The sequence below is a fragment of the Brienomyrus brachyistius genome, chromosome 6 (genome assembly GCF_023856365.1).
Source record: "Brienomyrus brachyistius isolate T26 chromosome 6, BBRACH_0.4, whole genome shotgun sequence".
Classification (NCBI taxonomy): Eukaryota; Metazoa; Chordata; class Actinopteri; order Osteoglossiformes; family Mormyridae; genus Brienomyrus; species Brienomyrus brachyistius.
In genome coordinates, this window is record NC_064538.1 from 21,552,928 (window position 1) to 21,579,132 (window position 26,205).

Below are 26,205 nucleotides of genomic sequence, written 5' to 3' on the forward strand. Positions count from 1 at the left end.
CCAACAGACACACAGGCAGGTGGTAAGACAAGCAGGTCGGTGAAGCGGTTGAATGTAGTAGCCCCCCCCCCCACCCCCCACCCCCACGCTCAGTGCCGGATGGAAGGCCTCGCATGTCCTAATCCCTCCTCCGCAGGGTCACTCCGGGTCCAACGGACAGCAGTCCAATGCAGTGCGTGCGAAGGCAAAAAGTCGGCTCAGACGGCCCCATCCGAGGGCCGGGCCTTGCGGGGCTATAGGCTATACGCCCATAAGCATCCCCATGAAGTCCGAGCCGTTCTGGATCGTGATGGAAGCTCCAGCTCCATTGTCGACAAATATCGAGGTATACTGGCCAGTCTGGAGAAGGACGTGGAGGGACGAGGACAAAGACAGGTCAGGATATAGGGCGTACAAGTGACTGGATATTCAACTGAAACTTATGGAGTATGGGGCTGCAAGAGGCCTGGAGCCGGGGCAGCAGGAAAGACTGGGAGAGGAAACCGCATAACCACAGTAAGACCGAGCAAACCCGCCACACAAAACCACAACCCTAGAAGGGTAAGGCTATGCTGCTACCTACTGAGCCACCATCTAGAGCAGGGGTCACCAACATGGTGCCCACAGGCACCAGGATGCCCCCAAGGACCACATGAGTCGCCCGCGGACCTGTTCTAAAAATAGCACAACTCACCAGTGAGCAGCGTCTAAAATGTATTTTTATCATCTTGCTATTCTTCTTTAATCACATTTGCATTTATATAGATAAAAAAAACCATTTAAAACATGTTTATTATACTTGATAAGTTTAGGAGGGCGTTTCAAACTGGCGGCCCTTCGTGTGGCTCAGTACCCGTGAAGTAGCTCACAGTTTGAAAAAGGTTGGTGACCCCTGATCTAAATAAACACACAAAAATAAAGTCAATCAGCAGTCTGTCTAACAGGCAAAATCAAAGGCAGCGTCAGCAATTGCCCATTTAGTAATGGCTAATTAATTAAGGAATAATTAATAAGGAATGGTTAAACGATGATGCATGATGCATTCTGGATCTTTTGTGAATTATGAACATTTTTAATGACCTTACCTGTAGCTCCAGCAAGCCATGGACGTAGACTGTAAATATCCTGCTGCTGCTCTCCAAGCCCACAATCATTTCTAAGGACCTGTTTCAAAGATAACAGATGTTGTTGTTAATTAAATAATTACTTTATTTCATACGCTGAGCTCTCAAACAGCAGTCAGCCATGAAGGGATCCTTTATGTTGTTTTTCAGATCGATCCGGTCCAACCTCAGCTTTGCACAATTTTGTTGTTTGGTTGAGAAATAAAATACAAGGGTTCCTGCGCTTAAGAATGACATATTTTTCAGTCAAGCATGTTTTCCATTGTAAATTAAGCCAGCAAATACATCTCATACTCGTTCACTGTGCTCCTTCGGTTTCTGTTTGCTCCGTACCTTCATATTGCTTGAGATTCCTTTTAGGATTAAAAATAGCCAAACCGCAGTCAACCTTGGTCTTATGGACCAAGCATGTAATAATTATTCCTGAGGCTTTTGGCGTGTTTACTATACCAACTTTGTGGAATATATTTGTAACTCATTCCTCGGGATACACAAGGCTCAAACTCAATGTCTTGTAATACTACAGCTCTCCTGATTATACAGCAGTGAGGCTCTTGGTTTGTTATTGTCAATTGTAAGGGCAACCAAAGAAAGACTTTCAGGGGGAATAAAGGTTTCACTGGAAGCTACCGCAACTCGAACGTGTTATCATTTGAAAACGTGCCAAGCGAGACCCCTAGCTAAAGTCAGCAACTCGACAAAGATCTTCAAATTGATCTTCTGAAGAAGGTTCACCTTTCCTGCGTTCTTCCATTTCTGCAGGCCCTGGAGGTCCGCAGCTGTTTCCCGTTAACGAACGAGGCGCACCCTCATCATTAGCTGTAAGCTAGTGGTCCCCGAGGTATAATGTTCACAGTTATGGGCTGCTCTTGCTGTTTCAGGACTCCTTAAAGTCTATAGACCTTTTGATTGGACACCATTAGGTCCGGTCAGGTCTGTCGGTTAAGTGTCTGAACGGGGGCTGATGCAGATTGCCCTGTGTTCTGTAGTGTTCACTGTGCTCAATCGTTCAATATATTAACTTGGCTAATTATTCATTAGCTGAGTGTTTTCATTATGAGTCACACCTCCAGTCTGCTATAAGATTATGAAGAAGATTATTAAGTTACTATACAGTGAATTTGGAAAGCTAAGCTTTGCTTGTGGTACGGTTATATACACTACCAGTCAAAAGTTTTTGCACATCACAGGTTTTTACCACTTTTATATTTATTTCATACGGTAAACTGCAGATTTTTCATTCTTGCTAAGCAAGTTCAGTGAACAGCTATAAATGAAAATATAAATCAAATAAAACAATTTCTGGTTGTGTGGTGATGGCAAATTCAAGGCTGTCCTTTAAATGCACTATCTGACTATTTCAGCACATGAAGCAGAGCAGTATTTAATGTCCATTGAGGAAAGAATTCCTCACATTTGCTCTGCAGCTATAACTGCGAGAGGAGGTTACTTTGATCAGTCAAAGATATGATATTTTCTTGCTAATAAAGGTACTCAAACAAACTGTAAATGTATTTGTTAGCAAAGAATATTAAGTGTATTTTTAGTAAATGTTAAGTGAGCAACATACAAATGTAGAAAATCTCAGTGTGTACAACTTTTGGCTGGTAGATGTAGGTATTGTTGTTATATTGTTGTGGTAAAAGAGGAAAATGCACTTATGTGTCCTGACACAAAACAGAGCTGAAATAACACAAAACCGGATAAAAGGGGGGAAAAAAAGTGAAATGTTGTTCTTTGGGTCTAAGCTTATTACCTACATTTGTTCAGCAAATATCCTTGTGAAAAATGTGCCAGTCTGCTCCTTTAATATGACAGCATGTTATATGTTTTCACTTAAATTCACTGCTTGTAGAGATTAACCGGTATTTCACCTCAATGCCATTGTGAACTAAAACTCTGTGAGATGCACTTAGTTTTAGCTTATTATTAAGCATTAACAAAAAAACAAATGTTACCCATCACCTAAAAACAAGAAAAAAAAATACTTAAAAATACATGGAACTGCTTTCTGTAACAAATATTTGCAAGCTCCCCTGGCAGACGAGCCCGAATATCACCACACACCACTGAAAGTTCCAGCAGAGACCACTGGCCCCGTATGATGGAAAAAACTGCATTTTTATGGTTAATCAGTCATGTTTGTGTCCTTTTTAACTGCGAGCCCAAAGAGTTTTATTTCACATTCTCCTCAGCTTGAAGCGTGGGAGAGTGAGAGAGGGTTGGAGCCCAGACAGAAAAGCTCAACTGAATGCCTCTTTTTTTTATATAAATCATTTCCTTTTATTCCACATTCTCTTGGTGTGCACTCAGAAAATATGCTTATATAAATGTCTTCTGAGAATATGTGTAGTCACACACTTCGGACGAATCACTAGAGCTGCAAGATTTACTTTGCAACAGTTTACTATCTGTAGCGCCAACTCTTATATGCTAACTGTAGAAATTCACAGATTTAAAGATACTTTTAAGTTAATGGGTGACAGGTGACAGAAATCCTGGCAGGCATCTATTAAAGCTGAGACAAAAATATGACGTCTAAGGAATAAGAATACATTTTTTTTCAGAGTACATCTTTTTCCATGTTACATTCCTCAGCACATATTTATACATAAAGCTCATTTTTAAAATGAATTACCTACTGCTCTTCAAACTGCGAATGCAATTCTTTAGAGTAGCCTGCGCTGCCTAACAACCTAGGCTCCCAGGGGTCAAAGGTCAGCTCGTAAAGGTTACAGAGGTCACAGGAACCAATCCTGAAGTGAAAGAATACGTCCTTTTATAATGCTGATTGGGATTTTGTTGTTTTTTTTGCAGGAAACACCGAGGGTGCCACATGGGGTATGACATGGTACATTTCACAGTTCGTAAATTATACTAAAAAGGCAACAAAAAAGTAAAAGTAACACACTGGCCAAAGGAGTCTGGGTGCCACAAGCTTGCCGTTTCTCAGACGTGGTAAAATTATAATTTATATTTGCTTTATGGAAGGGGGAGTGATGGCATTTTTTTGGTTGCATAAATATTTGCAAACGAGTACCACATGGCTGTAACATCAAGCGCTAAAATAAAGATACAGATAATTGTTATTATCGTAAGCAATTATATTTCATGATGACTGGGTCAAAGGCAGATTTTGCACTTTAGGATTGAGGATGTGGGTTTCAGAAATGCAACCATAGCCCGGGAAATTGCAGATAATCATTCGGGCTGCTAATGTACAAAGTCTCAATTGACATCAAACAGGACAAGCACTGTATTAAGTATTCTTCCAAGTGGTTTGAGCTGAGGGTCACGCCAAAATCAATTCAGAAAATTCACAGAGGATACTCATGAAACATCTTATTTTATCACCCCTTAAGAAAATGCATTTGATTGCAGTATCACCTTGTCGTCTTAAATAAATATTATTTAAATCTACTTATTTTAGCAGATGCTTTTGGCTGAAGTGACATACAAGAGAGGAAGGCTTGGAGTTAAAGAGCATCTAGCAACCCTGGGGCAGTTAGGGTTAAGGGTCCTGTTCCAGCGCCCAACAGTGATATGATTACTCTACCACTCATGGGATTTGAACCCACGACCTTTGGGACAAAGACACAGAGCCCTAACCCTCTGGCACACCACCCCATACATCATCATCATAATTGTTTTATATTTTACTAATCTTTCATGTTTATGTGTTGCAGTTATGAGAACAGTTTGACCGTCCGGTAGGCGGCTAGCGTTCCAGGAAGCGGAAGAGAGGCCCTTACGTGTATCTGTGGCATAGAGACTCGATGCAGATCAGAACCCGCACATTGTCCCTGGCCCGCAGCTGGCTCTTACTCTTCTTCACCTCTCCGTGGTCTACAGAAAGCACAAAACCGCACAGAACGTCAGCAACGGGACGGGAGTTTTCTCACTCGCCGCTAGACCCCTCAGTAGCCGGTGGACAGTAAAGCTCTTTGAAGGGCAGCCCAGCCACAGGTTTGGAACCGCAACGTGCTGACGACGCGTGCGAAACTTCCAAGGGATACAGGATCATTACCCTTCCTGCTCACCGCTACCTCCACCTCCTCAAGGAGGTCAAGAGGGGTTAGGGTTAAAGGATTGATGAGACTTGTTGCAGTTTTCAGGACCGATCGTGTCGTGTTGAGCCTAAGCGTGTTTTATTGGAGGAAGGACACTGAATCCCTGCATTAATCTTCCAGGCAGGTTCCCATAGTCACTGGCGACACAGAAGCTTAGGGGAATTTTACATGCTGTGTCCCAAGGGCTTATTCCACTGAAAGGTTGGACACAGACAAAGAACTGCCCTCCACACTAGAAGGCAAAACTCCAGGCACTGAAGGTGGGTATTATGTGAAATTTGACGATGGTATGCTATGACTTCAACATGCATCCTCATTCTAAACAGATGTTATTTTATTTAGAGTGCATTTTTAAACTGCTTGTGAATGAAATGCGATTTAATTAATTTCCAGAATCCTGCAGCAGTTTGTAAACATGCGCGGAGTGCTTTTCACGTGTCAATAAACTGCTGTCAATGACTGAAACACCAGCACGAATATTTTCCCGTCACAGTCAGGGCCCCTTTCACTACCAAAATATCATCGCTAATTATATTTACATTGCATCATTGCTGATTCCCTGCTCATTATGAAATAAGCAACAAGATTTTTTTTTTTTTTTTTATGTAGGTACCCGTGCTTACCAATGTGGATGTTAGCTGAGAACTGGTAGATGCCTGTTACCGGTGCTGTGAAGCGACCAGTGGATTGATCCATGCCCGTCCCCCGGAGAAAGGCACCTTTGGCAGGAGGCTGGGGAGGTACAGAAAGGTGTCACAGCAAACACAGCGGAAAAGCAGGTGCCTTTGAAGACTGCTATGTATATATCGATTGTGGATAAAGGGGATTTGAACATGAAAAACAGTGTTAATGCTGGAAGAGAAAACTTTATGGAGAGCACATGTCTGTAATCGCTGAAAACCCACATAATCAACAACAAACATTTTTTTGCAGGTCACATATTATCAGGCTTCCTCTGCCAGGTTTGAAGTATTTTATCATTCCATAAATTTCTTCCTTGGGACTTACCATCTTGACCCTTGCATGGGACAATGACTAAAATCAATCATCTGTATGCACTGCAAGACTTTTTGCACTACCTACCCTGCTGGGATACACTTTGGTCAGTCTTGATCAGTCTCTGTTAGTTCCCAGTGGTAACCAGAGTCAAGCTCAAGTTCTGCCCACTGAAGCAGTACTTTGTTAATTTTAGGAGCTCTTCAGTTCCTACACCCTTGAAGTAGGATGGAATACTGAGCTTATCACTACCACATTCCCACTGCCATAATCCTTCACATTCTATGATTATCAATAAAGCACGTTTTCACCATGTCATAAGTGCTGAATCAGCTCTCATATTTAAGCAAAAGTAGACTCATAGGCGCTGAAAGGTATACTGACGCAAGGTATAGATTTAGTAGATTTAATCAAACCATCTTCCAAGCACCTATCCTGGACAGGGTTATTGAGGGGGGGAGCTCAGTCTTCTCCAGGCAGAACAAGGCAGATGTGCACCAAGGGTGTCAGTCTGTCACAGGGCAAACACACACACACATGGGCTCACATGCAGAGTAGGATCAAGCCCTCAGTCCCACAAGAAGTTAAGGACCAGAACTACTCACTGGATCGCCCTAGAAAACATAATATTTCTATAAAACATTTAATGAGAAAATGCGAAATAAAGGCCAAATTACGGGATATTTTGAGTGAACAGTACTAGACGATCTGTTCCATGTCATTCTACTACTGCCTGGGCTCCACAAAGCCACGGAGAGCCATATGCGAAGAACCTCTGCAGGAATAGGAGAGCAATTCAATTCTGCTAAAAAAACCATAGGATAACAGTCTGAAGCTCTGCAGTTACGCGACGAGAGCACAATGACTCCAGCTCTTCTGCGGATTTTAATTCCTGCTAGGCACCAGTAAATAAGTGCGGATCACGATACTTGGGAGTCTCATGGTCTCTGGGGTTTTCTCCGGGGGGGGCGGGGTGAGGCTGTTAAATGGGTGTGGGTATCTCTAGAGTGCCCGCAGAATCTCTCTTAATTAGACACACCCGACTGAGCAGGCCTGTCCGCAGCACATAGACCGTAATTACAGCACTAGCAGGAATTAAGAGTTGAGCGGAGAACAGATTCACACAGACACACACAGATGCTATATGAGAACACTTAATTTCATTCCCCGCCCTTGCACTTTATTTTGTGCTTGGTTCAAAACTTGCAGACAAAGCCAGTCAAAACATATCCGAATTAGCCTGGTACATCAAAAGGTCCATCTCTGACTGATAGTTTCGCTGTTTTTATAGTGATCTTTGTCTTTTGCAGCTCAAGGAACAGGCATATTCAACGGTAGATACATCAACAGCAGCATCCCATTCAGTGCAAAAAAACTAAGGCTAATGTCATAATTATTATGAAGACAGCAGAGAGTGTGATGAACAGGCCTGAAATCAACGTGCCTTTTTTTCGGTAGTGTGTAGGAGCCATTTTCTCCACTGCAGAAAAGAGTTTACGATTCTCACATCCACAGCCATGCCACAACATAAAAAGTCTACCCGCACAATATTAAAAAAATCATATATGTGCTTTTTCAGCATGTTTACATAAATACAGTACATTCAATACTCCCTTTTAAAGATAATGTCCCACAGAGCAAAGAAGAATCTGAGGACTGCATTGGAAAACCATATATAAACAAGAAGAAGGAGAAAAATTTGGGAAGTTTCCAGAAAGGAATACAGTGAGATATTACATTTAACATGCGCACTCCCCAGTTAGTTGCTATTATATCATGATATATCCATTATAATGTATGGTGCATATCATGATAAATGTGTACTATTTAATGTAAGATATTAAAGTCAGTAATATATTTTAGGCTAATACTAAATATTAAAAAAATACTGTATATAAATGTTATTATTTTCTGAAAGCTTCAAATTATCTATAATCCAAAAAATTAATATGAAATAAATTAAATTCTTTAGAATTATGCACAAAAGTGAAAATTGCCTTGGGTTTCCATGGATGAATCAACAAGTTTATTGTTATATTTCTGCAACTGATTATAACAAAGCAGTTCTTCCAGCTGTGTTTCCATCTACAAGCTACAACTAACAAAATCAGCCTCTAGCAATATGAAATGCATGGCTTCCCTGTTTCAGAACCACGTCTGCCAGACCATAAGGGGACTTCAAAGTTAAAAAAAAATGTTGATTAATTTCTCAGAGAGAAGCAGAGAGCCAACTGTTTTCAACCTGGGGTCACTCTGTATGGTATCAGACCTTGGTCCTTGTCAGGAGTCTGGCAACAGAGGTTTGTCTATGTGAGATGAGCTACAGACTTCGGTGGAGGAGCCAAGACCAAACAATACACACACACACACACACGCACATGCACACACACACACACACGCACACACACACACACATATGCACACACGCATGTGCACATTCACATATGCACATACACATATGCACACACACGCACACACACATGCACACGCATGCACATACACACATATGCACACACATGTGCACATACACATATGCACATACACACATGCACACGCACGCACACACAGACATGCATGCACACACACACACACACACAAATATGCACGCACGCACGTGCACACACGCACAAACATACACACATGCACACACACACACGGATACACACACAACCACACACACACACAACCACACACACACACATGCACACATACACACACACATACACACATGCACACATACACACAGACACACATGCACACGGATGCGCACACACACACACGGATGCACACACAACCACACGCACACGCGCACACACACATACACATGTATATGCACAGTCCACATATTCATTATGGGGACTCTCCATCCATTCCTACGGCCCTGACCCTAACCCTAATTCCAACTATGACAACCTTAACCCCTGCACAGCCCTAACCTTAACCATAAGTAAAAAAAATTTAAAAAAAATACCAGAGTTCTGACATTTTTCATTTTTTGATCGCATGTCCTCGAAAAGTATGTCCCCACAAGGTAAAAGTTTACAGGGAGATTTGGTCCCCACAATGCATTAGAAAAATGCATACACACACACACACCACACACATTCACACACTTTTCGCTCAGAAATAAAGTGTAAGGACCTGGCTGACACATAAATGCCAGTTGTGTTGAAACACATAATCACATGCTTGCATATGCCCATAATCCCACTGTGTACCCACACATTAAAACTATCTGTGATGGTCCAGAACTTCTATTAAGAAGTGAAAGATTTATATGAGACAGAGTGTACCCTGGGCAGGATTGGCCATTTATTTTAGGGCACTCACAAACACATTCATATATAACAAAGACAAGACGACGGCGATATATCTAGTGAGTGTGTCTTTGGCCTGTGAAACCAGGTACTGAAGGACCTGGAATGAACCCGAGAAGCAAACTCCACAGGCAGTAAGGGCTGGACATAAACCTCCAACCATGAAGATGTGTGACAACAATGCTACTGTCTGAGCCACACAGAACGGTGATTCTGTGAGCAACATTTGGCAACCGAACATGCATAGGGGAGACGGGGACAACTGCTGAATCGAATCTGGTATCTATTTAATCATTAATCTGTGTACTTTTACTTTGACAGGTTTCATAAGCATCAGTGCTTTCGCTAGAAGCCTTAAGCTAGCAGAGGTGGAGGGGTGGGCAGCTTGCTGAAGTGTGTTAGAAGCCTGTTCCACTAACCACATTTGACAACTGTTCCTGGTGACTCCTATGACTAAAAAATTAGGGCTGTGGCAAAATATTTATATATTCATATAAACATATTATATATTTCATTTGCTGATTCATATGTGGAATGCATCCTAAACATGCATGTCTTTTCTATTCTGCTGATGCTGACCAGAGCTATACTATATTATGCCATGTCTACTCAAAGGCAGATGTCAAAATTATTATTATTATTTTAATATTTGGTTTATGTGAGTGCCTTACCACCCTCTAGTGCCTTCGTCAGCATGTCACGGGACAGAACTGTTCCACTCCAACATGCGGTTTCGCCTCTATTTTTACCCCGCTTGCTGCCTGACAGTCCCAGACAGAGTGCCTTTTGTGTACCCCAGCGAAAGTGATGTGGAGCGTCCAGCAGCAGAGCATTTCTGAGAAGGGAGCTCATCTAAGCACTGGCTTGACTCTACGTCTTCAGGCCCGGATGAGGTGATCCTGTTTATCTCCTGTGCGGGTGTCTCGCAGCTTGTAGGGATCCTACGGTCTACCGTTGCCATGTTCCAACGCCAGGAAATATTGTGTGTTTTGCAATTAAAATAAATGACTCTATTCTGAAAACTGAACACTGCCAAGATATCCTTTGACTGTCCATTAGAAGGACCTTTGAGATCTGAGTTGTCCTCCCAGCTGAAGGTCATTGGGGAAAGCCAGCGTGGACGTTATCCTTTGCTCCTCGGCTTACCGTCTGGAAGTCCTGTAGCTCCGTCAGTGTCTTCTTGTCCACGACCACCGGCCCCTTCAGCTTGCAGTGGAAAGCCTCTTCTACTCTGCGGTAGGAGGACAGGCCATCCAAGGCGATGAGGGCAGGGGGCAGCTGGCTAGGGCCGACTTGTGTGTCCATGGCTGCACGTCTTTCTGTTGCCTCTGAAGGAAGAGCGCACAAGAGGCGCAGTTACAAGAAGACCATCAAGCTCTGCATGATATTCAGATGTCCATTTTAGCAATAGAGATTAAAGTGACATTAAAGTTGAATGTAATGTTAAGGTTCAACAGTAACAGTCCAAAAGTGTTATATATAGTGCTAAGTAATAAAAGTGGTCTAAATAATGAGTATTTACAGCATTGATTATTGCAGTAAAAAGACGACTGGGTGTGGGTTCTGTACCCCTTCCAGGCGGCAGTAGGATACACAGGGCAGACTTGGCATTAAAAGACATTTGCTCTCATACCTTTGATCATCTCCCTAAACTCCTGGAGCAGCACCTCCTGGGTTATCTCCGCTCCAGGTGATCCCGGGGGACCCTGGGGTCCGGGGGGTCCAGGGGGTCCAGGGGGGCCTGGCTATAGACACAAATACATCAATCCACCATGTGAGTCTCCAGCATGACTATCACCGGGATTCCATGTAAGCTGAGATAATTTGGAACCAAGTCCGACGGTTATATATGGTCAAGTCATCCAATAAAATTCAGAGACTTTTTATATGTACATAAACACACAAGTTCTTATCATTTTTATTAGCCTTGTCCTAAAAAGGTCAGAAATGCCTGAGCTACTTGGTAGAAGTGAAAATGAATTAGTCATTATGTTATTAAGAAAAGTGAGAAAAGGCAGTGAGGTATTGAGTTCTCAGCTTGAAGCAGTGTGTTTCACAGAGAATTTCAGTCTCATCCAAGAGCATTAAGTGTAATTTTTGAATATAAGGGAACCAATTTTGACCATGTCTACCTGGAACCAACAGGACTAGGCAGACAGTAAATGATATTTTAATGTGGTTGTTGTAAGTGCATATTAAATCTATTTATCGAGTTATGCCGCCTGTATGGCTACAGCCATTACATACAGCATAACCCTCCGAAATGCCAGATAAATGGCTGATCATGTAGTTCGACCCCAAGTTTCACTCTCATCTATATATGTGCGAGTGAATGTAGCAATGAGGGATATGTGAAAACTACAGAATGTCACTCTACCTGTACTTGTACAACTGGCTAATAATTACAATGAAAAACTTAGTGTACGTGAGAAAATGTAAAAGAGCGTATTCAGCTACCGGAAACTCGACGACCTGCCTAAAGGGCCTGAATGCTGGGAAAACTGATGTGAGATTTGGAGAGTTTGCACCTGGCGTGAGCACCTGCAACGTCGTGCCCGGACACTTACCAGCGGCCTTTTCCTCTTCTTGCACTTGCCTGGGAAGTTACCTACAGGTCTCTCCACAAACACCTTCCATGATCCCAGTGGGTCCACGCGATGGTTCTCGGCCTGTGTGGATTCAGAATTGATCACGTTCTCTTAGCAAGTTGCTCGACCCCCTGTGCAGAAGTTTTCAGTCTGTTTCTGTGTTACAGAAAAGCCAAAAATCACAACTGAACTACTTTATATCTTAATTATCTGCTAAATGAAATTATCCCAATTTTCTCCAATATCTGGTAGCAGAGTGGCATAGAAGAATTTTAATTTTCACATTCTTTTCACATTTTAATTTAAAAAGACACATTATGCTGTTATAAAGGGATTTATGTAGATTAAATATGGTCTCATCTCTGAATTAGAATTCATTCTGGAAAACAGGACAAGAACTATCATGACTGCTTACTACCATTACAATACATCTTTGAGAAAAATGCTAATTGCAAGATTCATCAGATATTTAAGTCTGAAGTCATTTTCCCACCAACCCTGAATGCAAATACTGTAAAATACGTAACCGAATCCAATGAGTCATAATTTCTGCTTACAAACCATTGGAAAATCTTGCCTAAAGATACTATTAAATGGTGCCAGACGTGGGGGCAGGTCGTGTGCCCTCTTTCTGTGTTCCACTCAGCCTCTCCAGTTCTGTGTTGCTTTGCCGCACACTGCCAAGTGCATATAGTCACCCCTAACAGGTTTCCCTCCTGCGCTAAACCATGCAATGTTTTTCTGCTGCTACTCTTCGGTGCCAGGAATCGCTTGCTTGGCATAAACCAAGTTGCGTTTCTTAACAACAAAGAAGAATGACCTTGTGCATTATAGACTCATTGGGTCCAATTCTGCAGTTCTTTAATGACGTCCAACAGGCAGATTCACGAGACTTTACTGAGTCTAGACAACTAAAACCAGTCTAAACCTGGAGCCATCCTGAGCACCATAACATATTCATCCTACCTATTATTGTTCTTTACCAAAATATTAAGCATACTCGGCTAATCTTGAGAGTTAATAGAAAATGTTTTAATCTCATGTCCAAATACAATGAAGACTTCAGCTACATATTATATAATGAATTATCTCTGCAATCGCAATCCCTTCATTGGATTTGGATAAGAAAAAAAATTGATGCAGCATGTATTCCAGCAACCACAAAAGTAAGAGCTGAACCCAACCCAGGCCCTTCCCTAAACGTCAAGTGACTGTGGTTGAGATGGAAACAAAGATAGGGGCAAACTGTGGAGGTGAGCTCTCCGAAATGGAATTTGTTTAGGTTTGGCACTAGAGAGCAGTGCAACTATCTGCTAAACTAACATGCCTCTGTCTTCACCGAAGGCTCTGTCTCTGCGAAAGACAACAAAGTAATCCATTGTTTGTCTTTTCAAGTTACTGGAATAAAAGGTTTTTTTTTTCCATCATTTGTGTATCCAATAGTATTTTATTCCCAGTGATTGCAGACAAAATAAACTTAACTGATGCACCGCATCATGCCTGCTAGATGTCTCTGCCTTGCTGTTGAGTTTTGGTGATAAAAGATAAAAGAGCGACAGATATTGTCAAAGGAAAGATAACCTCAGTGAATGGGATGATCCTGCAGATTTACCTCACTCCGTGTGGGCCAAATTCTCAGCCCTCTCTGCTTTTCTCAGTGCTGCTTCAGGTTTCTCCTAAAAACACATCCCATTTCGATCTGAGAGATTTCCAAGTAAGCTCTGATAAAAAATAAATAAATAAATAAATAAACTTTTGTCCATACTGCTTTCATTTATTCTAAATTTTCTTCTCAGTTAAATAATAGTCTGTCTAGAGTCTGCAGCAGTTTTCCATAAAGAATTGCAAACCGCAGTAGAATATCTGCGGGTGGATTCCCTTTTTTGGCCACTCTAGCTCTCTCTAGATCTATTTTGATATTTTGGTGCTGGAATGCATGTTATATAAAAGAGGGTAAGAGGTCAAATGACTGTATGTATATACATATACATAATACATACATGTCTACTGTATATATACATATATACTGTATATATGCATATGTATCAGTGTGATTTCACAGTGTTGCCCAAGAATGATAAATGCATTTATTTATGGTACAAACTCAGAACTGCAGTGTTTGATAGTAATCCTTCAAGAAGGTAATTATATTTGCATGCATTAAGTGAGATATTCACCAGCAGTATGAAGCCTTTCAGATACTTGCCATCTTGCTATTTTTTACTTGGATTACTTAAATGCTCCATTTTATGCCTCAGACAACAAGCGGGTCTTACACAGGTCCAGCTCTGTCTGTGGTTGTACTGTCTTCTGTTGTGAAGTCATGGCCAATGCAAATGGCCGAGTCAATTAAAGAAAGGTTACATTCTGCAAGACGTGCCAACAAAAAAGTGCCGTTTTTATCTCCACATACTGTTTGCACATGCCATTGTAATTAAACGATTAATGCTCTGCCCTTAAGCATTATGTTATATTCTTTGTTGTATCATAACAGCATGAAATGAGAGAGCGACTGTAGTTTAAGTACCACACCAGTAAACTGACCTGACAAATATAACATAAAAAAGAGAAAATGAGTTCATTTAGCTTCATGAAGTTGCTGAAAGTAAAGTGCCGCATTAATAACTAACAAACTATAATTTGGCCTGGTTTTCATAACACAGTTTGTTGTCAAGATAATCACAGTAGCATGAGCGTACTGTAGTAAAAACACGTCTGGGCAAAGCCAGTTTTGTTCTCCCCGGATATTGCAGTAAAATTTGAAAAAATAAAAATAAATAAAAGACCACAAATGAGAGTCTTGTGCTTCGTAAAAAGAAAGAAAGAAAAAAGCACTTGATTTTAAGTGCTGGTAGCTCTAGCAGCCCCTGGCCGCCACACACGATGACTAGCTGCTGTCACCGCTGCCATCCGCCGCCTAAATGGCATCCCAAAACTTCTGCTCTCCGCGAGGAATTTCACGCACGCCCGTCACGACAGCTTACTCCGCAGCGAAGAGTTTCGGCAGCTCCTTACTGGAGATTTCAGGCCTGTGCGTCGCTAACTCGAGGCTCGACATGCAGAAAGAGAGTCGACGCATATCTGACTTCTTTTAGTCAGCCAGAACTGCTTCAAAGGACGAACATGTGGGCAGGAACATCCCTGAGTAGGCGTCTGTCAACGAGAATAAGTGCACTCTGCATTTATTTTGATATCACCACGACGGCAGAACTTCTCAGACGGCGTCGTCATCCCGCCTGACTTTCGTTCAGTCTTTCATCTTTTCTTGAGTTGCACCTGCACCATTACAAGTTCATCTGAGAATGCTGACAGACCTTATGCATATGTAATTACTGTCACGCAACAGCCACAGCATGCACAAATACTGCAGAGCGTAAGCGCAGCACATCCACCTACAAATGACATGTTATTACAAGTTACTATAGTGGGAATTTTAATTTTGGAAAAGAATCTTCATAACATCGGCATCACTGTATCTCCATAAAAATAACCTTATAACGTTATAAGGGTATAAAATAAATCTTATAACCGAATCCAGGGGTGCCATAATTTGGGACATGATTGATTGGTCTGGTTTGGGGGCCCAATATGATATGGTTCCATGGGGCCCAAAATCTCCTGACTGAGTCACACCTATTAAAGTCACTCATTTGAATAATGGGTACAAATATTACCATAACAAAAAAATTTGCTTAAAAATTGTCACTGTTTTGCTGTATCAAATGCACGTCAAACTTTTAACTTATTCTCATGCATGTATTTTGAAATTCCAAACCATAGTGACTTAAATGTTATAATCTGTTTAATTATATACCGATGCTCCTCTACTTGCAAATGAGTTACGTTCTGAACGGCCGTTCGTAACTTGAAATGTTCGTAAGTCGTCAACGTCATGTTAAGGCTATATGCAAGTACAAAGAACTAGGATGCTGGGAGTTCGCACGCTACGCTGCTGTGCGGCGGGAGTAGCAGCCAGAAGTCGTACTACCCGGAATTGGTGGACAGGAAACGGGAGCCCAAGGAACACAGCTTGGATTTACAGTCCTCTTCGTTCATATGTCTGAAAGCTCGTAAGGTGAAAGTTCGTAAGCAGAGGAGCGTCTATATATTCACACACAAGAAGCAAGTTGTGTGTATGTCTAAATATAGTGACCTTGTGATCCAAAGCGTTTATGTTCCTTGGGGAGCTTTGCTGTTAAACCTTTGAAGAAGGTTCTACACCTGAATTGCTTCAGGAAAATAATCAGTTATATTAACATTAATGAATCCAGATATGCTAGTGTTATGTAAGTTACTTTGGCATCTGCTCAGCAATTACACAGGAGTAATAAGTCAGCTAAGCATTTTGTTTTGACTGCCGATAATGGAAAGTTCAGGTTTAGTCTTGTCACACGTGTTCTTTTTAAAGGGCACAGTGATTAGTTGTGTTTACAAGTCATGATTTATTGATACACTGCCGAGCTGTTTAAAAAAAAAAATTAGCAAGTTTATTTGGGAATATAAAAGTCTGAGAAAGGTTGCCCAGGGTGCCGCAAGTGAGCAGAACATCAACACAGCAGAACAACTTGCTTCACAGACAGTGGTCCATTATTTCTCTTAGCGCCACTCTACCACCCTTCTTCATGCCCCAGAGGCTCTGGTTAATGTTCTTTTATTTTTGGATTTAACCATTTCTTCCCAGTGTCTTAACTTCTGACATATCCAACTATATCTCCTGCAACGGCCCACACGTTCATCGGAGAATGGGTGCCGAACTTGTGCTTCTCCGATTCACATGCGGTTCATCTTTCTTTTCCTGCTGTGAATGAATAATTAGCCGACTAGCATATTCATCCCTTATGTCAGGAATAAATGGTACTGATCAGAACAACTAACCGGTTGAAGACAGCCAACAATTTCACTCTCACCTTCCATAGCAAAACAGCTCTAGTTTTTTTCCTACTGCTAAAACTCTGGTCTGGGTTGTTTAACAGGCTTTATAAAAAAACTGAACACATTTATCCATTTGGCAGGCAACCGACTGCAACTTTTTGAGAAGTAGTACAAGGTTCTATCAGGACTAGAGGCTAACGAGGCAATATGATTGCCTTAGTCACCAGAAATACCTGCTTTCAGGACTGTTCTGTCAGATTCTGTTCATTTTATTTTTATTAAAATGCAGATAGATGATTTATTACTTTGTGCCAACAGTATTGTGAATCCAGTCCTGTACCCAGATGTGATACTGACCCATAGGCAAAATGCTGATGAAATACTGATTATACTGGCAGTACTTGCATGCACTAATTTCCAAGTGTATGCCTGTTTACTGATGTAGAACATTTACGTTACATTACGTCACGTAAGGTAGAAATATCCATCTGCCTCTCCTCTCCTTTCATTATTGATAATTGCATATATATCTTAATTTGCACAATGTACATTGTCTTTAGCACTGTAATGTCTATCCTGTCATAAATGTTTCCTCCAGGTCTCGCTGCACACTGCACATGGCTGGGATGACAATAATGCTTTACTTGAATTGACTTGGTTTGCCACAGCTTCCAGGATTCAGCCATCAAGTGTGACCTGCTAAGGAAATGCCCTTTCTAACCGGCTAACCCATTAGCCCCCGCACACACACACGCAGACACACACACACCACTCCTACTTGCAGTCATCCATGCGCGGTTTGATGAAAGTGCCTCCCGCAGCACCCTCCCATGCCGGAGGGTTTTAGAAACCCCAGGCGTCACATTCAGCGTGTCTCCCCCTTTGTGGCTCCCCCACCTGCGTGACGCATTTCCATGCCGTTCCCTTCAGATGCGCTTCCCGGACCTCCAAAGCATGTCAGCTCAGGGGAGGATTTTCCAGAGTACACGTTTGATGGCGCCAAATGCAGCACCTGGCACTGCACGCCATCAGCTCATTTTTCTCCTTCTTTGTCCGATATCATTTTTACAAAATGAAGAGGTGTAAGCCCACATAAAGGATGTTTTTGAGTACCAGGCTGTGCGTCACACCGATAAACTCCACAGCATAGACGCTGGGTAATAACACAATTAGGACCATGATTAAAAAAGCCAACAGTCCAACAGTGTTCATCTCCTTTTAGGATGATTTAACCTTGAAGGTGATATGCGTCTGCTTTGGACAACGTCTCACAGCAAATGAACAAGTTTAATTCTAAAAAATACATTAAAGATTCCAGCCTCCAAATTCCCAAAGTCTCAAGTCTTCTACATTTGACAAATTTCTGCATGGAAAGATCACAGAAGACATAACAATATGACCAAAGGGGTCATCTTCTAAAAGACACAGATATCACTTCACTTCATTGTATTAAAATGCAGAATAGAATTATACTGAAGGAATGCAAGTCACAGAATAGTTCATAATAGAATTGCATATGTAGCTGCGAGTCTGTTCTTCAACACTCCACTGGATAAGCATTTGGAAGGTGGACAGATGGATGAGTGGACGGACGGACATCACACATTTTGTTGTACATTTAGGCTTATCAATTAAGCCTCTTTGTCGATCTGCAAATGACTGTCGAATGAGAACCAATTAAGATCCCAGTCGGAATACTGGGGGATTGCTTGCGCCATCATCTGTTCGGCTTTACCATAAAGTTAATTTGGATGGAAATGAAGACCAAGATAAACATCTGAATAGCATAAATATATTGCCATAATAATATCTCTCCTCTCCCACTGTAAAGCAGCCACAGCATAAACATTGTTTAAATATTTACACGCGTATCTTACACACATTCCATGCTAGTGCAGACTTGCGAGAGAGCAAGTCATAAAATTTATTATGAAATCTCCAGGGGATTATTCTGCTTTCCACTCATCATAAAAAGGCAAAGAGCTAACGAGAGCCCAAGCAGGAAATAACACCTGCACCGCTTACAAATGACAGTGTGAGGATTGTTCACTCTTTCTGTGCGTGTGGTAGGTTAGATGGGCAGCTGGGGGCGGGAAGCCATATGGGGGCAACCTGGGCTGGGCTACCATAACGGCCACACACATATATATCCATTTCTGTGTGTGAGTGTGTGTAGATCAAAGATAAAATTCAGTAACATTTTACTTAAACCATCATTATGCATTATGTTGGTCGGTATAAGGATTAATAAAGCCTTACAACATCTTCTATTGACACTCATAAGGCATTACAGTGTATAATACTTCATAAGCTCCAATGAATCTCTCATCTATAATGCACTATAGATCCCTTTATAATGCGTTATAATGGTCGGTATAAGCATTAGGCATGCTTTGTACTGCATTATAAAGGTATCTATACTTCATTATAGATGAGGGCTTCGTAAGGCAGTCATAATGCATAATAAACATGGCTATAATGTAATAAGCCTTTTTGTAAATATTTATTATAGTCATGTTTATAAAGCTTTATGAATGAATTATTATGTGTTATGAATGTGTTCATAGATTCTTACAGACACAGCATTCATAGAAGGTGTTACTGAAAAATCTTGTAATCAATCAAGAATATATTCCACAGGACATAAATTCATCGAATAATTCCATGCACGGTACCAAAAATAATAATAAAAATAACACATGAATTTAGAATGTTCCTGTATCTGTAAATGTTATTAGTTTTATTTGCATCGGAAATAATGTTGCATTATTAATGCTTATTAGCTAACTATGGCATATTTGAATGAAACTCCCCAGCTCCATGATCTGTCATGCAGTGACAGGTTTTAAAAACCGAATTACGTCTGCTTAACTTCACAAGCCTGTCCATACTGATGGCTTTCCAATGCTGAAACATTTCACAGAATTCATGCTACTCCGTAGTTCAGGCTTAAGCACAGACTGGGAGTTGAGGAACAGGACCAGCACATGATAAGCATCAGCCTAGATTAAGGGATTTCCGTAAATCTGACATCCATCATACGCTATTAAAGTGAAAACAGATCCAAATAAAGCAATCTTTTCTGACATATATAAAACATTTATTTTATATTTTGGGCCTTATGGGGCTGTGATGAAAGGAGCATCCAGTGAAACTACTTGACTTTTTCGTGTTTTTTTGATGTTGTTAATAGAGACTCAAATGTGAGCAGAGGCGTCTACCTGTCAATCTTGCTCAAGGTAGTAGCACCCATAGCTTTGTCTTTGGTTTCTGTGTCTGGGGGTCTCAACCACAAAATTTGCATGAATTGTGTACAAAAATGCCGGAGAAATTCTTAAACAGTTTTAGAAGTTTTAGAAAAATGATTTTTCAAGGAGACTCATAAAATAGGGCAGCTAATTTACTCACCCCCTAAATAGGCTCTACTAATTTACTTGCCCCCACATATGTTAAAGCAGCTGAATGCTGTTTTCTTTTGGATCAAGGAAAACAGTTCTGTCTTTATGGGGGGTGGGGGTGCATGTGGGAATGGCAGAGGGAAACACAAGGATTCTTTTTTGGGGGCTGCGTTTAGCAGTTACTTCTCAAGATGGGTGGGGAAATGGCTAGAAAGACCTACCTATGGCCTTGTGAGGCCTGCAGTGGCCAGTGAGCAAGGCCCCATCCCAGGGCAGGCCTGCCTCTTCACTTTTATAGATTATAATATTTTATCGAATCACAGGAAAGTATGGCCATTTTTTGGTTTGCTAACTTTGACCCAGCTGAACGCATGGCCAATAATGTAATGTCCAAAGTTCGTAATTTAAAGTTCAAGGGTGTGACCCGGGTAAGTAAGACAAGATTAACTTTAACCTCAAGAGAAACGGTTCAAGCAATTGAACTTGTAACAAACAAGCAGCACAACATTACAGCATGCTGAAGCAATGAAAAATGCATCCAATGCACAGGTAATTATGTAAATCTGGATAATGACATTAATTAAACTAAATTTTAAAAGCAATGTGCAATTTTGCATCGACACCCTCTCCGTAACCTTTGCCACACTTTACCCCGGTAAGAAACCCCAATCAGCTGCTTCACCTACAGTGACAAACTGAAGTGCCAATCTTTGGCATGACACTGGCCCTTATGAGCGATTAAGTAATTATCGTCCGAGTACAGTGGGAAAGAAAAAGACCAGGGGGTGAAAGTAAAGGGCCTAATCCTCAAAGTGTCCTCTTTCAGGGCCCATTCTGAGAGGCTTTGTGAAGGGCTTACACGGCTTGCTGCCCCCGTTCCCCCAGCTGCAAGTGCTCCTATCGGATGTCCCAGACACAGCGGAGACAGGCTGGCCCCTGACTGACAGAATCAATGGGCTGGGAACCACGCCGCCCCAGGCCCTTAAATACCTCCCCACCTCACTTTCCCAGGAATGACATCATGGCAGACTGCCTGCTTTGGAGGAGGAGGGGGGATAGTCGAATGGGTGAGAAGCAAAGGGTCGAGGGAGGGGTTCAAAGCAACACTAGGAGGTAAGGAGAGAGGTCCCCCTGGGACACTGCGTCCTGGAGCTGGGGGGCTGACATGAGGCGGGCCATTGGGGGCTTCACTTGTTCCCCAGACCAAGTAAAACAAACACCCTTCACAATAAGGTTAAACCTTATTAAAAGCCAGCTCTCGCATTTAGACATTAAAAGACGCTCTCTCCCCCCCCCCCTTAGAAAAAGGTGATGGGGCAAGCCCTGGAGCCAGACTTGGAAGTGGCCGGAGTGGTGAAGGGGTGGCGGGAAGGCGCTGACATTTGGAAATGCCACCACGATGGGTGGCCTGGAGAAAAGCAAGCAGCTTTCTGGAGAAGCCACAAGCAAACGGTACTACAAAAATAAACAGGAAGGGGGATCTCTGATAGGGACCCCAAGGGCGCGAGAAGCAGCACCGAAACGCGCGGAATCATCTGCACGCAAACATGAACATGAACCTTCTTCACAGAAAATGGTAAATGCCACAAAGTTATCACATCAAATTGCCCATATTCATATTTCTTGCACTCTTTCAAGAAATAAACAGTCATTCTGCAGTTTATTTATGACTAGTCAACGAACTGAAGAGCACTCATCTGTAATTAAAAGGGATCCTCTATCCTCATACCCTGACGACTTTGGGTCTGCAGACACACAGGCTGCTTACAGTATATGCAAGTCTAAATAATCCTTCTAACCACACATTCACTCCATACTTAACAGCACATTAACAGAGAGTAACTATATTACAGCCAAACACTCATTTTGGAATACCTCCGTGCTATACTTGTTTTAATTGGAAAGGGCCAGCTTTGCTTCGTTGAGTCATGAACTACTCTCTCAACAGGTAATTGACTGAAGGGGAGGTTTAGCTAAGGACTTAACCAAGTCATGTAGAGTACTCTGACAAAGGGGTAAGCAGATCTGAAACCTGATGGCACCAAAAACGTCACTGCCACATCACATAAATCACATATGTAGACAATTTGGTCAAGAAACATTAAATGAATTCTACAATTGTTAATTCATATCATTACAGGTTTCCTATAGGTCTCCCTATGATTTCTCCCTTTAATATAACAACCTCCCAATCCACTGCAGGACACAGAGCGGAGGAGTTAATCGATGAGACAAAAATCAGGCAGACGACTTACATTCCTTACATTGTAAACTCATCACTGATGTACGCTCTCAACCAATTCCCAACTGAACTGATGTGCTGTGAAATGACAGGAACGACCATTGCTAATAACTGCTAAATAACAGCGGCAAATTTGCAATAGATTTTCCCTTGAACCATAACAGTAATCATAACTAAACAGACCGGTCTATCATACTATTTCTTTAATCAGAAAGGTTTTAATCCACAGAACGCAGGGGTTTTGGCAGACATTGACAGAAAAAGAAATCTGTCACAGGTAAAAAGTTTTCAGCAAAAACAAAAAAAAACTCAAATGAGAGCTTTTAATCTATTTCCATCAGAAAATACAAACACATTCAATATCTTAACATACTTCATCAAAATAATCCCATTTTGCATGAAAAAAGACCATTTGATGGTCTTTCTGGTGCATATTCCCTACATGTGCGTCACTAAGCGTTGACTTGATAGCTAAACAGGGTACATCAAAGAAAAAAAAGACTGCTGTCTGCTATGCAGTATATCTTAATGATGAAATGAGAGAAAGGAGCCTTCAGGTAAAGATACGTAAGCTATCAACGAATCATAATGAATTCATAAAAAGCAACAGTCACTTTGACAACAGGTGCAGGTAGGCCATGACCGAGACAGCAAAGCAGAAATAGCGGAGACAGAGAAAATGAGCAACCCGGAGGTAGAGAGGGACAATGATATTACCTTTGTGTTCCCTCCAACTTCTTCACTGTTGGAGACTGAGGAGTTGTGAGACTCTGTGTGTTGTGGGATGTTCTCCTTCTGCCTCTTCTTCTCCTTCTTGGCATCAACCGCATGAAAAAGAAGGCACTGGGTCCAGAAGACTGCGGCCACCACGGCCAATGGCCAACACCGCATCTTGAGCCACGCAGGGCAACTTCTGCAAACTGCCAAAGGATGGGGCAACTAGAAAACAAACAAAACTACTAGCTGAATGGTTCGCTTTTGATTCGATGATGCCCAACCAAAAATGAATTAAAAAAACAAAGAGTCCTCTTTGGGTGGAAAGTTGTTGGCTTCACAAGTGGTAGATCCTGGGATAGACCCAACGAGGTGAGTTGGAGGGGGAAGCCTCGATGACTCTGGGGATTCACAGCAACTGATGCTGCCTCTTGCCCCTCGCAGGCTCCAGACCAAGAGCTTCCAATGCCCCACTCAACCAGGCAGCTCCCAGAGCTATGAAACACGTCAAGTGGAATGGTCCTGGAGAATGACAGATCAGTGCAGCTCTGACGGCAAATAAACCCATTTAGTGAGATTTTTCACGCTTCTTGCTTCATGGGGGAGAGGGGAGACAGAAGAGGAGGGGCCAAGGGTGGAAGGGGCTGGAATTACAATCTGAGTTGGGGGGGCAGAGGGTTGTTGTACTTTTAGGTAGGTAGAACGGGAGGTTATGCAAACCTCTTTCCTCTCTGAAGACTCTCGTCCTCTTGCTGAAGATCTCTAGTGGTAGTGCACCAGTCAGAGGCTGTGTCAAATCCAAATAGCTCAGAATTTCTGTAGAATACAGTCCTCAGTGTGACAGTTGTCATGCATCACTCCTTTGGGAGGGAAAAAGCAAAAAATCCTAAGGGCATGAAAGTTGATTTATGGAGATGAGAGAGGGTGGGGGGTGAGAGTTGTGACTTGGATCCCTTCCGGTTTTTTTAGCCTTTGGCCCCCTCTCTTTTCCTTGAAGGGGAAAATTAATCCCCCGGAGCAGTGTCTAAAAAATACTTCAAAGCAGACAGCCCTCGAGGGGACAAATCTCAGGTCTCTTCAGGAAAATCCAGTGCACCCACTTGCTCACGAGTAACAGCTACCAATTCCCTAACGTGTCCCAGTCCACTAAAGTGTGGCAAAAACACAGGCCCTTGGCACCGCTGTGGTAGGTCCTTGTCAGTTTGCTTCGTCTCCCTCACTCTCACTCTCTGTGACTGAGCATGCAGACTCTGCAGAGTTTTATCACCTCTGCCTCTCCCCCTCCTTTCTCTCCTCTCTCTCCCTCTCTCCTTCCTGCCTGCCTTTATTTTTCTCATCAGTGAATTGGCAGCCTCACTACCTTCTTCTGCTCTGTTTTATCTCTTAGATGAAATACTCAAATTCTGAGAGAGTTTAGGTTGGGGGGGGGGTGACTAACTGCAAAGTGTGAGTCTATGTGTCTTTAATATACTGACTTTTGCTTTAATTTCACATCAACACAAGAGTGTATCCAAACAGGGAAGAGCAGCTCCAATCCCTGCAGAAAAATACCTCAGGCAGCTTCTTGTGTAATCTTCCATTTGACAAATTGCCAGAGAAAGAATTCAGAGATTCCTCTGTGGTTTGAGCATAGAAAAGTATCTGTTGTGATGTTTTTAAGAGGTGTTGAAATACAACCTGCTTTCACTAAGCACAGCCCGCAGAGCTGAATGAACTAAATAAATACTGCGCTGTTAGTCTGATTTAATCATTTGTCTTTAACACACACAATATTGTACTTTAAAGAACATTGCAAATTGTTTGGCTATTTAAGACGCCTACATTGACCTGCAGTCTAGAGATTCTTGTGAAACTCGATGTGAGCATCCTAGCTTGGATGAATTAGTGTGGAGATCTGAAGCCACATGCATACTTGAATCTACAGATGCAAACAAACACAATTTAAAATACCTGCAACAAAACACACAATGGGGAATGCGAGTAAATAGGTACAAAAGAGATGCATGCATGCGTTTTAAAACTATCTCTGATGGCATAGGCAACTCATTTAACATGGTGTGGCATGAGCTGTCATTCAGAGCGCATGACAAGTCCAGAAGTGGTCACCATTGGTGATGTTATTAAGCCAGGATCATCAAGCAAGAACAGGCGTCGCAGCCTGACGCCTGCGGATATGCGCAGATACTTCTGACATTACAAATTTGGACCAGCAAGTTTTACTATGTCATTTACTTAGCAAGTTCAGAGCTGTCAAAAGATTCTCAGCAGCTGCCCAAGTCTCACATAATGTTGAAACATTCATCAAATATAACCAGGTAAGAGATAAGGGTTAAGTAAATAGAGACCTTTTCACTGATCCAAACTTTGATTGCGATATCTTGTCAACACATCTTTTAAGACTAGCTGTACTCAGAAAACCTTCTGAAAATAGCATAAGAAGAAGACAGGTGTTAAATCTATATAGACATAAAGCTGTATTAAACAATTTTCTAAGCTGAGGTTCTTCACAGCTTCACTTCTTAACAAATAATTGCTTAGTCAGTTTAAAGGCACTGATATATTTTTATAGGAATACAGAAATTAAACTAAATACATAGAGACACAAAGTAAAATAAATGTCTATATATTCTATATATTTTGGTTATATACAGAAAATATTTTACTAGTAAGATATAAATTAATTTAAGATAGATAATATGCAACTTTATCGATCCCCATTGGAAGAATTTTTTTTTCCAGTACCACAGAAAGAAATACGACAGAGGATGATAAAAGCAGAAATAAATACAAAAGAAAAATAACAAATAAAAAGTAAACCAGTATCTAAACAAACATAAGAAATAAAAGAAAAACAATGTACTACTATGGTAAATATTGTACTAAGTGATTCCATTATTCCATACAA

General features: G+C 41.7%; 1 protein-coding gene and 1 long non-coding RNA gene across 4 annotated transcripts; one reads left to right on the top strand and one right to left on the bottom strand.

Annotated features, from left to right (window-relative positions):
• Positions 1-202: 202 nt before the first annotated feature.
• c1qtnf12 (C1q and TNF related 12) lies at positions 203-24,903 on the bottom strand. Its single transcript, XM_049016261.1, has 8 exons — positions 23,304-24,903; positions 12,054-12,155; positions 11,120-11,231; positions 10,633-10,814; positions 5,797-5,905; positions 4,856-4,949; positions 1,065-1,143; positions 203-339 (listed from the first exon to the last, which is right to left on the bottom strand). The coding sequence occupies exons 1-8, from the start codon at positions 23,475-23,477 to the stop codon at positions 241-243; spliced, it is 951 nt and encodes a 316-aa protein (XP_048872218.1). The 5' UTR covers positions 23,478-24,903; the 3' UTR covers positions 203-240.
• Positions 339-10,997, top strand: LOC125744449 (uncharacterized). Of its 3 annotated transcripts, none has more exons than XR_007398374.1 (3): positions 339-495; positions 1,866-5,433; positions 5,783-10,997. It is a non-coding gene; the product is annotated as an uncharacterized LOC125744449 (long non-coding RNA). The 3 variants fall into 3 exon arrangements; XR_007398375.1 differs by having other exon boundaries at positions 3,921-5,433; XR_007398373.1 differs by lacking the exon at positions 339-495 and having other exon boundaries at positions 4,944-5,433; positions 5,783-9,765; positions 10,286-10,997.
• Positions 24,904-26,205: the final 1,302 nt, after the last annotated feature.